We start from the raw sequence: 14,320 nt of genomic DNA, 5'->3' as shown, positions 1-14,320 counted from the left end.
TTGTCATTCCTCGCCTCCTTCCTCCAGTTCCTCCTCTCCTTGTCATTTGTGTCCGTCTGCTCAGACAGCTTCAGTATTTCTTGGCCTTTTCAATTCATTTCTTTTTGTCCTTTCCCTCCACCTCCTCTCTCTTCAGGGACAAAAACACAAGAAGAAAAAGGTTGGCTCCCTCTTACTCTTCTCACCTCTTCTTCTCCTCCTGCTTCCTCCATTACATCAATATTTCATATCTGCTCTTTTTGGTTTATTTGTTTTGGTCTTGTTGGGTCTCCTTGTTTTTACTCCTGTCTGCAGGGCTATTTGCACAGAAACATACTGTATTTGAGGGGAAGTGTCATCCTGAGTGTGGTAGTGCACTGGCATGCAAAAGTCAGCATCACGGCAAATAGAGGAGTAAAAGATATAAATTCAGAGACTTTCTTTATGGGGCAAGATTACATTTTTACAGCTTGTATAGTTTAAAAACAACAAAAAAGATAAAGGATGTGAAGCAAATGTTTAGACATCTCCTGCTCTGTACCTGGTAAAACTCTGTTTGGCAGCTTGTGAAGGCTTTTGAGCAGCTAAGAGCCTTTCAAGTCCTGCTTTCGGTATTTTGGCCCATTCGTGCACAGTTTGTTTAGGTCAGCACGCCGCGAGAGACGTGACAAAACCTGCTCTCTTCTCTTCAGCAACCTTGTGGCTGCTTGTGGATTTTGAAGTGTTTTTAGGACCCAGTTTCATCAGCAGCTTTGTAACAGATGCTGATATTTGCTACTGAACTGAATCAATTTTTTCCCTCTCCCTGTGAAATCTTTCTTCGTGCCACCGGCTGTAGCACTCTTCACCATCAACAACAACAAAAAGAAACACCAAAAAATCCTTTACCCGTTGCTTTTATGTTCATCAGACAACAGGACATGTCTCAAACCGGGTTTTCATTTGAATTCATAGAAGTTCTATGAGAAGATGTCAGACCATGACCTTTCAGACCCCAACTTGACCTCCAGTTGACCATGCTACTTATTTTAGAGCATTAGGCTACATTTTATAGGGATCCAAAACTTGTGTGTGTGTGTGTGTGTGTGTGTGTGGTTACCTGGTCTTTCTTATAGTGAGCCACAAGCCTGACAAGCTAAATGAGGCCTGCAGTGGAAATGTTTTTGTGTGCTTAAACTTTTTCATTTGTTGCTATAAAGAAAAACTATTACAGACATCTGCTACTCACTGAACTATTCAAATTACATTTTACATTTAGATGTGGTCAGTCCACGACATACACACATGCACACAGAAAAAAGCCAATTACATTAAAGTACTCCTGAATGCATATGCTCACTGATCCATGCAGAAAAGGGAAACACACACACACACACACACACACACACACACACACACACACACACACACACACACACACACACACAGGTTAATGCAAACCTACTGACCTGTAACGCTGCAAGTTTCATGAATACAGACCAGCAAACACACAATCCTGTAATCCACCAAATCCAATTATAACACCAACAGAGACAGGTGCTTAATGAATTAAGGGCTCAATTCTTCATTCAAACAAACAAACAAACAAAGCTTTGGGTGTTCTATAAACCTGAAAACACCCCGGTATGCAACTGCAATGAAATAAGTACAGTGAATACAAAGACAAACAATCCAAAAGGGGGAAAAACACCAAGAAGATTAAAAACGACAGAACATTTTATCAACACGTCTTTGGGAAAAATTAATAGAGCTCTGCACGTGGATTTTTATCTCAAAGTACTGCAAACAATTACCGCTAAAAGCCGTTAAGAATAATAAACCGAAAGAAACTAAAAAGCAACATGTTAATTAACAGCAGAGCACAAATCTCTCGATTGGGGAAAAAGAAATCAGGTGCAGTTAATAAAGTGGAAAACACAAAAGACTCCTCTGAAGTCTGTTGATGAACCAGTTTTCAAGAGAATTTGAGCAAATGTGTATTTTTGCACTGATCAGCAACTAGAATCAGCCTTCTATACAAATTTAACCAAACAACAACAGCAGACCACAGGAACTGTGATAGACCCACTTGTAGCTACATGCTATTGTGTTAAAATAAACAGCATTTTCCCCAGAATGTTTGCTTCTGTGAAGTTCTGTCACTTCTGATCCTTTAAGATCATGCACTTGGAAACAGTGGGGAAAAAGAACTCCACTTTAACAGGAAGGAGACTCCTGCAGAACCAGGAAGGAGTAAGGGTAACGAAATGGAAAGAATAGAGACCAGGGGTCCGTTCTTCGTACCTCGCTAAGTAAGTTAGCTGGATTTGATTGTTGACGATTTTGCGTGATCTTGGATCGTTCGGTTCTCCAAAGCTCATCCGGGACTTGCTGTCATAGCAACAGATCCGTAAGCGTAAACCTGCTCGGGAGCAGGCTTACTTTATGTAAACAGGATTAGATCGCGGCCACTCAGGTATGTCCGCTTCACTTATACGAAAGCAACAGCGATATTTTACCACTGTTTTACCATAAATAAATATTATCAATGTAACTAAAGTTAATGCAGTATTTGATCCTTTTATTGATTTCATACAGATACATACAGGTCATTTCCTAAAAAAAGGGAAATGTAGGGGAGACCGGGGATAGTTGTAACATTTTTGACATTTCTGTCTGTAAATTGGAGCTCGTTTAAGGTAGTGGATTCAAAATGTAATGCAAAGTATTTACATGTCTCTGCTATTAAATAGTGCAGCTATTTTCTCTGCAGCACAATTACCCATTGCATGGTATGGCCTCAAACACAAAGAGTTAAATGTTACAATTAACCCCATAGTCTGGGTTAGTTGTAACATATCCTGGGGTGAAATGTAACACAATGAAATAAGGGTACTGACAAAATATTAACATGTAATCTTTGTTTATTCAACACATGAATGCACTTACAGCCATTTATGTAGCTATGTGTGTGTGTGTGACAGAATGCAGAAATCTAGCTTTTGAACATATTCCAACCCCCCAAAAAAGACAAATTATGGAATTTTCTGCAACTGAATATTTCATTAATTTTGGTTGGTCTTCCTTGAGTTTGGCCTCATTGGCTCAGTGGGCATTATAACCTACAGCTCTTGCACCAATTTTGAACATAACAATGAAGCTGAAAAAATGTAGTTGTTCACCAGCATCGCAATTCCATTACTTTTTATCATGGTTTACCTTGGTGTGGTTTGCAAAGTGCTTCAGAAAGATGAGGAAATCTGTTTCTTGCACCCATCCTGATTTATTTCCACTACCAGTACTTCCTACTGGTCCATCTCTGACACAGTGGTCTGCATAATGTATGTGTGGGGAACACAAACAGTGAAGTAATTGTGTTGCCAATGGCATTAACCGCATATACAAAAGCGACCAGTGAACCTCTCTCTGCTGATGTCGTTGCCCCAACTTGTTTAATATAAGTTAAAGTAATAGTGTGGTAAGTTGTAACATCTGCATTATTGTTACAACTAACCCAGACTGTTGCTGTTACAACTGACCCAGACTCCTATAGCCATGAACTAGCTAACATTACAGCCAACGGCTAAAACATTAGCACTAAAGACCTACACAGAATATATCCCCATAGACAAACAAATAACATAATTTAAATTTGATGAGTTTAACTGCAAAGCAGATAATGCTATTAAACATTGAAATAAAGTAGAAAAACTTACTTTTTGGCATACAAATTACTTTTTTTCATGTTAAATTGTCTGTGTTTGACAAAATGTGCTGATTTTTCACATGTGATAGCAGAACTGAATTGGGCATGCACAGGATGAGTCACATCATTTGAAACTTAGCCCTGATTGGAGAAATTGGAAGTGTTACAACTGACCCACGTTACAACTATCCCCGGTCTCCCCTACTATTAATCATTCTATTTCATGTATTTGATTATTTCAGATGTAATTCATATTTTAGAGTAGTAATTGTAAATTACTTCGTGTAATCAAGATGAGAGACCACGGCTATAAAAGCGAAGGTGGATTTGGGAAGTCTGTCGCAGCCATGTCCTGTCCGTATACGCGAGCCACCCATTGCGGAAGGTGCAAGATTGATAAGGAGAGTTTTCAGAATCCAGCGTATATTGCGGGACAGACAGGATCCTTTAGCTCAGCGCGACAGTGTGCTCATAGAGAGATATCGATTTTCCCGTGAGGGTATTATTTACTTAACCAACTTGTTGACGAGGGGGTGCAGGACCACCACCTGTCTTTGTTTGCTCTGCCCTTTTCTTGGTTGCTGTTATAAACAAACAGATTATTTCAGGGTCTCTTTCCAAGAGACTAAAAGCAATATAAGTGATAAATATTACCATTCTGTAGAATATTCTTATATTTCACTTTTACTTGTTCCCATGTTCTAGTGGGTCCTGTCGTGGCTCTAATGTGAAAGAGGATATAATGTAATATAATATAATATAATATAATATAATATAATATAATATAGTGTAATATAATAAATTTACCCTACTGCCTACTGGTGTTGGCCAGAGGGGCCGATGGCGCGATATGGCAGCCTGGCTTCTGTCAGTCTGCCCCAGGGCAGCTGTGGCTACAACTGTAGCTGCCTCCACCAGTGTATGAATGTGAGAGTGAATGAATAGTGGTATTGTAAAGCGCTTTGGGTGCCTTGAAAAGCGCTATATCAATCCAATCCATTATTATTATTATTATTAAATTACTTACGAGTTTAATTTGTCAGCAACTTTCTGCCAGCCCTCTCTCCTTGCTTTTGCAGCCTTTGCAGTGTTCCCTTGCGTTTTAATTAAACTCTGAAACTCCTGAAATCCCTCACTCAAGAGTTCTTGCTCTGCTGCCAAAAAATACAGAGCGCGCTCCTTCGACATTTTCGCCGACCAATCAAAGGGTTGCCGATCAATGTTTCTACTATCGATGCGTAGCCCCTGTTAAGCCACCCAGTTATCTCACATTACTTCATCCAGCTATACTAATCGTCAACAACAGGTGTGTTCGGAGAACCGGAATAGTGAGCTCAAAGTTAGCGCGATGATTTGATCTTGGATGTGTCATTTGATCTTGGATGTAGTAAGCGAGGTACGAAGAACGGACCCCAGGACAAACAAATAAAGAGAAAGTAAACAAATGTTTACTGGATGGATGGATCTTGTTGAGATGCAGTAGAAGTCTGATGGAACAGGCTGAAGTGCCCCGAGTTAATTTCTGCCTCAAGTGGAGGAGTCCAGGCTTGAAGTTATGTTCACAATTAGCGGGAGAGTGAAGCAGGAAATTGACAGATTGGTGTAGCATCTGTGCTAATGTGGATGCATTAACTCCCTGTTGTGGTAAAGTGAGAGCTGAACAGGAAAAGCTGTAGAATGACTGGTCTGTCTCCATTTCTGCCTACACCTACAGCCATGAGCTGTGGGTAGTGACCAAAAGAATGACGTCTCCAACAGAAGTAGTGGAGATTAGACGATTTCTGTGCTCAGCCTTAGCGGTAGGAGGAGCTCAGTCATTTTGGAGAGACAGAGTAGAATTGCTACTCCTCCACATCTCTCAGGAAGCAGCTGATGTGGTTTGGGTATTTGTGTAGGATACCTCCTCGTCATCTAGATGAAGTGTGCCAGCCATGTCCAACTGAGAGGAAGCCTGGGGGAAGAACCAGGACACCCTGGAGATAATAGCTTATTCCGGGAATGGTTCAGTGTCCCCCAGGGAGGTAGAGGGAGGGTAGGGCATCAGCTTATGTTGTTTACCGCGTGACCCTAACCCTGGACGGACTGATCATGGCATAGCAGAATTGTAACCTACCTTGTTTTAGTCTCTTTTTTTTGAGTTTTTCATTTTAGAAACAGTAAAAAAACCAACAAGTTTCATTTACAGTAAAGTAAAATAGAGAAACACAACAAATCCCTCCATTTGTGAAGCTGTACAATATTGCTTCACGGACAATTAGTTGACTTCAGCTTGTCAACCATCTTCTCTATTATAAAATAATATGATTAAAAAGTTTCTTAGTCCCTCTGATCAGCCACTGTGTGCTGTCTCCACATGGTATCTGTGGCAGCTGTAGTTACACTTTTGTGGATTATGACTTCAGCTACGCACATGATTCAACACTGTGCACATGATCTGTTTGACACACCATAAAGAGAAGCGCTAATATTTTTGTTCTTTTCTGTCAACCTTCATCAAGTCTTGGAGGCAGGACGCTGGCATGTCTTGAGCGTCGTCTGTTATGACATGCGACTTGACACCGGTGCGGTCGAAGAGGGCGTGAAAACAAAAGGGTTGTGTGTTCTGATGCACATCGAACATCAGCAGTGCGATTTACACCTTTAGGGAGACACCTGAGACGGACACACAGCTCTTACTCCGTCTGCACCGAGAGATTTAAATGGTCTTTTTTTACATTTTCATCTTCTGACGCGCTTTGTTATGCCTTTTGGTCAAAAGTCAGTAGTTAGTGCATAGTCTGATTAAGTTACATAAGCAAAGTGATAAATAAGTTCAAAGTTAAGAAATATTATAAGTGATTCATGCTAAAAACAGTTAAAATGTATGGGTTCGTAATTTGCTCAGAGTGAGACATCGTTATCACAAGTGATCTTTGTATTCTATGTGCGGAAATGGGAGCGAGGGAGCGCTCTGATCATTAACCTATCTTTGACGTATTTTCTCCGTTAATGCCGTGAAAAGTGCTTCGGCAGTATTAAAAGAGTGAACGAGTTCATGTACACGCTAAGAGTGCCCTACACGCTTGTACCTTGGGAAACGTTCGTCTTTGTGAGTATTAATATGTTCAGAGATAACTTTTATATGTGTTTACATGGAGTGAACTGCGATGCTAATGTAACGCACGTGTTAAGCTAGGCTAATCAGTAAGTTTGTCATTAAGATGTGTGTTAGCTAGCAATTTATTTTCATTTTCTGTATGTTTCAGTTACAAATGAGAAATAGCAAGGAGAAGCCTTGAGAGAGATAAGGCTTTAAAGGATCTTCATTAAAAGCAAGAAAAGCAAGCCTTGTGTGGAAGATCTCCTCTATTTTGTTCGCTAGCTGTCTAGCTTCACATGGTCACGTGTCGTGAGGGCAGCATAGTAAAAAGACGAAGGAAAAGACGCCTACTCAGCGGGTTCAAACATACAGAGCTACTTTAAGCAACATGAGTCTACGCTCAGGAAGAAATTACCTAAAAGACTACGCTGCTGAAGAGCTAGACGAAGCAGCCGGTGGTGAACAGCAACCAGACGTTGCCACTCAACCAGCTACAACGCAGCAACGGTCTCAACCATTCGACACCAAGTCGCAGCAATCCAGAACCTCGACAAGGCGTTCTCAACGGACATCCTCATCAACAGCTTCTGCAGCTGCAAGGGCCTACGCCAAAGCTCAAGCAGCACGAGCTCAACTGGCCTTCGCTGAAAAGGAAGCTAATGCAATGAAACAGAGAGCTGAACTGGATGCTCATCTACATGTCCTCCAGTGCCAAAAAGCAATAGCCGCAGCTGAAGCAGAGGCCTCAGCCTATGAAGAAGCAGAGATTCAGAGCGGGGAGCTCTACGGAGAAGTTTGTGAGGAAGCTGAGCCCATCAGTACAGTGCACCGCACTAACGAATATGTTCAACAACAATGTGAGTTACTCTACCCAGACACTCAGCACGACTCAGCACAGCCTCCTAAAGGAAATTGCAATGAAGTAGATGCACAAGACAGTACACAAATAACTAATCCTTTTATAACCAACACTCAGACGAAAACACCACCTGTAAATAGAGAAAGGAAACAGGAGGAAACAGTGAACACTGGTGTAGTCGACACGTACTGGTCCAACTCCACAAAGCACACCCCCAACCTTAACAACTGCGTACCTGAATCAAGTGAAATGCAACAGTTTGCAAAATACCTAATTCGCAAAGAACTAGTCAGCACAGGTCTTTTGCAATTTGATGACAAACCTGAAAACTATTGGGCATGGAAAACCTCATTCATCAGCGCAACCAAAGACCTAAATTTGTCTCCAAGAGAGGAATTAGACTTGCTAACAAAATGGTTGGGTCCAACATCATCCGAACAGGCTAAGCGCATTCGTGCTGTACACACCCTCAATCCTGCTGCAGGTGCGAAGATGGTCTGGCAACGCCTTGAAGAGTGCTACGGCTCACCTGAGGCTATTGAGGACGCACTCTTAAAAAAGGTAGAGGACTTTCCCAAACTCACAAACAAAGACAATGTTAAGCTGCAGGAACTTAGTGACATCTTATTGGAGCTTCAGTGTGCTAAACAAGATGGCGCGCTCCCAGGACTTGCTTACCTGGACACAGCTAGAGGAGTCAGGCAAATAGTGGAAAAACTTCCCTTCAACCTACAGGAAAAGTGGACAACTGTAGGAACACAGTACAAGGAGACTCATAGTGTGTCATTTCCTCCTTTCTCAGTTTTCACACAATTTGTCCAGCGGCAAGCGAAAATGAGGAATGACCCAAGCTTTGCTATGTCCAAGGCCAACACCCATGTCCCTTCTCCCACAGAAAAACTGAGGTCATATAGTCGCAAACCTACTGTGTCAGCACACAAAATGGACATTACGGCAGAGCCGGACCAGAATAATCTCAGTCCAAAGAAAATGGAGGAACCGGATCGCCAGTGCCCAATCCACAAAAAACCACATCCACTCAAAAAGTGTAAGCTCTTTAGAGACAAAACTATTGAAGAAAGACAAGCCTATCTCAAAGAGCACCACATATGCTACAGATGCTGTGGGTCTGTCCAACACATTGCAAAAAACTGTAAAGCAGTGGTTAAGTGTATCGAGTGTGACAGCCTTAAACACTTATCTGCAATGCATCCTGGTCCTACTCCTGCCCCTAAGAGTACTACACCAGGAAACAACGACAATGAAGAGCAAATCGAGAGCTCACCTTCAGTCGAGTCGAAGTGCACAGAGGTATGTGGCCAAGGTGATAGCCCACGTTCATGTTCTAAGATCAGTTTGGTCAAAGTGTATCCCGCAGGCCAAAAAGAGAGAGCTATAAAAATGTATGCAGTAATAGATGATCAGTCCAACAGGTCACTGGTTAAGTCAGAGTTTTTCAGCCTTTTCAAAATCAATGCCAAACCCACTCCATACACCTTAAAGACTTGCTCTGGCAGAGAACAAACCTCAGGTAGGAGAGCTGTAAACTTCTTCCTCGAGTCTTTGGATGGAGAAGTCAACATCCAGCTACCCCCTTTAATTGAATGTGACTCTGTGCCGGACAATAGATCTGAAATACCCTCTCCAGAGATTGCCCAGCATCACCCACATCTTCTTCCAGTGACAGATAACATCCCACCTGTCGACCACCACGCCCCAATCCTTTTACTCCTTGGAAGGGACGTCATCAGGGTCCATAAGGTACGTGAGCAAATCAACGGACCCAATGATGCACCATACGCCCAAAGGCTAGACCTGGGTTGGGTTATTGTGGGGGAGGTGTGTCTAGGAAAAGTGCACAGTCAGTCAGAGGTCAATGTCTATAAAACACACACCTTAGATAATGGACGTGCATCCTATTTTGAGCCTTGCCCAAACACAATTCACGTTAAAGAGAATTATGGGGTCACTATGAATGCAACCTGCATCACAGACAATTTGGGACACTCTGTGTTTGTTAGATCTGAGGGTGATAACAAACAAGCCATGTCTATCGACGACAGAGCATTCCTGACAATAATGGACAGTGAAGTTTATCAAAACCAAGAGAACAGCTGGGTTGCACCTTTACCCTTTCGCTCACAGAGAAGGAGGCTCCCTGACAACAGAGAACAAGCCCTAAAACGCCTCTGCTCTCTCCGAAAGACTTTGGAAAAGAGACCAGAAATGAAAGATCACTACATCCAATTCATGCAGAAAATGTTGGATAACGACCAAGCCGAGCCTGCCCCTCCTCTGCCACTAAATAAAGAACATTGGTATCTGCCCACGTTTGGGGTATACCACCCACAGAAGCCACAACAAATACGAGTCGTGTTTGATTCAAGTGCAGAATGTGATGGAATTTCGCTCAATCAAGTGCTTCTTGGCGGACCTGATTTGAACAACTCCCTATTGGGAGTGCTGTTGCGCTTCCGCAAAGAGCCCATAGCCCTGACAGCCGATGTGCAGCAAATGTTTTACTGCTTCGTTGTGCGCGAAGACCACAGAGATTATTTGCGTTATCTGTGGTATGAGGACAATGACATTACAAAGAGCATAGTTGAGTTTAGAATGAAGGTCCACGTGTTTGGAAACAGCCCGTCACCCGCTGTTGCCATCTACTGCATGAGACAGGCAGCACAGCAGGGAGAACGAGAACACGGATCTGAGGCAAGACAGTTTGTTGAGCGTCAGTTTTATGTTGACGATGGTCTCACATCAGTCGCCACGCCAGAGGAAGCAATCAACCTGCTCACAAGAACGCAAACATGTTGGCAGAGTCTAACTTGCGCCTCCACAAGGTGGCATCAAACTGCAGTCAAGTCATGGAAGCTTTCCCTGTTGAGGATCGTGCAAAGGACCTGAAAGATTTAGACCTAGGAGTAGACCCTCTTCCAGTTCAGAGAAGCTTGGGACTCTGTTGGAACCTACAATCTGACAGCTTCACTTACCAGGTGTCAAATGAGAGCAAACCATTCACACGGAGGGGAGTATTGTCGACAGTTAATAGCCTCTATGACCCTTTGGGATTTGCTGCTCCCATAATAATGCAGGGCAAAGCATTACTCAGAGAACTGTCATCTGATGGAAAAGACTGGGACACACTCTTACCCCCTGAGAAACAGGAGAGGTGGGACTCATGGAAAGACTCTTTGCAAGTCCTTGAGAACCTCCAAATACCAAGGTGCTACAGCCCAGGTACGTTAAGCACAACAAAAGCGAAAGAACTTTGTATTTTCTGTGATGCCTCCACTGTCGCTATAGGTGCAGTAGTCTATCTGCGTACAGTTGACAGTGAAGGACAGTGTCATACTGGGTTTGTAATGGGGAAGTCTAAACTCGCACCCCGCCCCGCACACACTGTACCACGCCTAGAACTATGTGCTGCTGTGCTTGCGGTGGAAATGTTTGAGCTCATCAGAGACGAGTTAGACATTAAAGTAGACAATGTGACTTTTTACACAGACAGTATGATTGTGTTGGGGTACATACACAACACCTCCAGACGATTCTACATGTATGTTGCCAACAGGGTTACGCGCATTAGAGCATCCACCCATCCGAGTCAATGGCATTATGTACCAAGTGAGTTAAATCCACTGACCCTGACAGTCCTGCAGTACTCACTCCAGCAGTGCTACTAACGCAGAAGATGAGTGCTGTGTCTGCTCCACTTGGGCAGTTGTTTGGGAAACAATGGAAACATGTTCAACACCTTGCTGATACCTTTTGGAAAAGGTGGAAAGGAGAATATTTGTCCACCTTACAAAGTCGTGCAAAATGGACAGAGACTAGACCTAATGTCAAACAAGGAGATGTGGTCCTGCTAAAGGACCCCCAAGCCAGCAGGAACGAATGGCCCATGGGACTAATAGTAAAAACATTCCCCAGCAGCGACAAGAAGGTCCGAAAAGTGGAAGTGCGGACTGTTAAAATGTTTCTCAGACCAGTTTCAGAGATTGTTGTTTTGCTTGCAGAGACTGAATGAATATTCTTCAATGCTAAATGATGTTTGAATATGTTGTATTGATGTTTATTGTGATATAATGTGTGTATATCAAGCGGGGAGTGTTATGCCTTTTGGTCAAAAGTCAGTAGTTAGTGCATAGTCTGATTAAGTTACATAAGCAAAGTGATAAATAAGTTCAAAGTTAAGAAATATTATAAGTGATTCATGCTAAAAACAGTTAAAATGTATGGGTTCGTAATTTGCTCAGAGTGAGACATCGTTATCACAAGTGATCTTTGTATTCTATGTGCGGAAATGGGAGCGAGGGAGCGCTCTGATCATTAACCTATCTTTGACGTATTTTCTCCGTTAATGCCGTGAAAAGTGCTTCGGCAGTATTAAAAGAGTGAACGAGTTCATGTACACGCTAAGAGTGCCCTACACGCTTGTACCTTGGGAAACGTTCGTCTTTGTGAGTATTAATATGTTCAGAGATAACTTTTATATGTGTTTACATGGAGTGAACTGCGATGCTAATGTAACGCACGTGTTAAGCTAGGCTAATCAGTAAGTTTGTCATTAAGATGTGTGTTAGCTAGCAATTTATTTTCATTTTCTGTATGTTTCAGTTACAAATGAGAAATAGCAAGGAGAAGCCTTGAGAGAGATAAGGCTTTAAAGGATCTTCATTAAAAGCAAGAAAAGCAAGCCTTGTGTGGAAGATCTCCTCTATTTTGTTCGCTAGCTGTCTAGCTTCACATGGTCACGTGTCGTGAGGGCAGCATACGCTTTGTCATAAAAATTTCTTTGCAATTTGTGCTTCGCAATCAAAGTGTCACCACATGTCCCCGACCGTGTAACACCTGCTGCTTTTATGTGTTGAATGTGTCAAATCCTTTAAATGACAGCATCCAAAATGGGAGGCATTAAGCAAAGTGTCTTTGATTTCCTCGCTGCAGTAGCTGTTGGTATTACTGAACCCTGCTGAGAGAGTACACTGACAAAGAAACAAAGGTCTCCACAATTTCCTCTTTTTTCCTTTCTGCTCTGTTCTTTTGTTATATACACTCCTTTCAATAAAACTGGTGGAGACAATATAGCCGTCAGGGAGTCTGTCCTCCTGTAGGAAGAGCAGAGCAATTAAGGTGGAAGGCAAGGGGTGACGGTGAGGAGGTGAATGAGGCAGATGAAGGAAAGAGAGGATGGCAGATAAACGTGTAAATGGGAAATAATTAAAATCGAGGTTGAAGGATGGATTGGAGATGACGAAAAGATGGAAGATGAGAGGGATTAAAGAGGAAGAGAAAACAAGAGTGAGGACAGGAGGCTGAGGAAGGCAGACAGATAAGGAGGCGATTGGAGCAGAAACAATAAAATGTCCCAATTTCCCATAATCCCTTGCAGTTGTAAGTGCCCACAGAGCAATATGAGCCAATAAGACTTTGGTGGCTGTGCTGCTGGTCACAATGTTCCCATTTCTTCTCTTTGCTCTGTGCACTCAGAGCAGAGATAACAGAGCAGCAGGCAGGCTGAGCCTGTAGCCAGGAACTGGGGGTGACAGCAGCCCAAAGGTCAAGGTCAAAGGTTCAAATCCTCAGAGCGGTGCTGTGAAGAACAATGACTAACGCAGGATAACAGCCCCAGAGAAAGACAATTAAAGTGATGTTGGATTTTGGGTTATTCAGCTTCGCGGACATGAGCTCAGACCAAATGTTGTCAGTTGTCTTTTTCGGTTGCACGTCTTTGGTAAGAAATACTCTCATCGTTCAGCGAAATGGGTCATAAAATCTCACTGCGCGTGAATACAAGGAGAGAAATGGCTTCTGCCAGTGTACATACATAAAAATGTGTCCCCTTGTTATTTTTACTGAAGTGAATCCAATCACTTTTTGTCAGCTGCTGAAATCTTTCCTTGAAATGTCACATCTATAAATGCACTGGCTAAAGGTGTGTTTTTAAGCTCAAATAGAAATTACTGAATATTTACGATGCAGAGGATTTACTGCTTCGTGAAATGATTCCAGCTCGGTTTCATTATGACATACTCTTACATTGCTGGGTAACTGACAGCATTTAGAAGCCAGTTTCAGGAGATTTTGAAAAGCAAGACGCGAAGAGTAAAACTTGTTAAACTGACAGTCTCATCTCAAGGTCTATTTAGTATTTGTTCCAGAAATTGAAAGCATACAGATGTGGCCTTTCTTAGCCTGTGCACTTTGCTCAGTTGTCAATGCCAAAGCAGTCGTTCAAATTTCAGTTCTTACTTGTGTGGACCTTAAACTTTAATACTACAGTGTGTGGACAAGAAAAGAAATCAGGCAAAAACCTTATTTAAATAAATGAAAATGGGCCATGCAAAGCACACCCCATATCATATATGCCCATATCAACATATTTTATGGAAATTGATCACATGTAAAATGTTTTTTCACATTACTGTTGTGAAAGAGATGGTTTCACATGTGACATGCCTGTTGCTGCATGCATGAGATATGTCAGAGGCTTGTATTCTTAAAGGTAAACTCGGCTTAAACTCTCTCTAAATAATGCAAAGAGACTCTAGTAGAGTTCAAAATTAATAATAATAATTATAAGGCTCTGGAAATGAAGTCCATTCATGATTTCCACTTAAAAAAACATTTGAATATCAGAAAATAAATTTTTTTTGCCATTTAACTCATCTAAACAAAGGCTATTTTAGCTGTAAACCACAAACTGTATATAAAA

General features: G+C 42.1%; 2 protein-coding genes across 2 annotated transcripts in view; both read left to right on the top strand.

The window, feature by feature from the left end:
• Positions 1-14,320, top strand: part of xkr7b (XK, Kell blood group complex subunit-related family, member 7b) — a 123,823-nt gene that overhangs the window by 33,477 nt on the left and 76,026 nt on the right. The gene's annotated exons all lie outside the window — the stretch shown is intronic.
• LOC309697203 (uncharacterized protein) lies at positions 7,545-13,989 on the top strand. The gene is made up of 2 exons (XM_082518929.1): positions 7,545-12,065; positions 12,223-13,989. Exon 1 carries the CDS (start codon positions 7,852-7,854, stop codon positions 10,507-10,509), a length of 2,658 nt encoding a protein of 885 aa, XP_082375055.1. The 5' UTR covers positions 7,545-7,851; the 3' UTR covers positions 10,510-12,065; positions 12,223-13,989.

Source organism: Aulonocara stuartgranti (assembly GCF_965226115.1).
Source record: "Aulonocara stuartgranti genome assembly, chromosome: 20".
Lineage (NCBI taxonomy): Eukaryota > Metazoa > Chordata > Actinopteri > Cichliformes > Cichlidae > Aulonocara > Aulonocara stuartgranti.
Note: the sequence above shows the minus strand (reverse complement) of the source record. Positions and strands in the feature narration are given on the sequence as shown.

Excerpts from the sequence above, each read along its gene's own strand:
- LOC309697203 (XM_082518929.1), top strand. The coding sequence starts at position 7,852 with ATGCAACAGTTTGCAAAATACCTAATTCGCAAAGAACTAGTCAGCACA.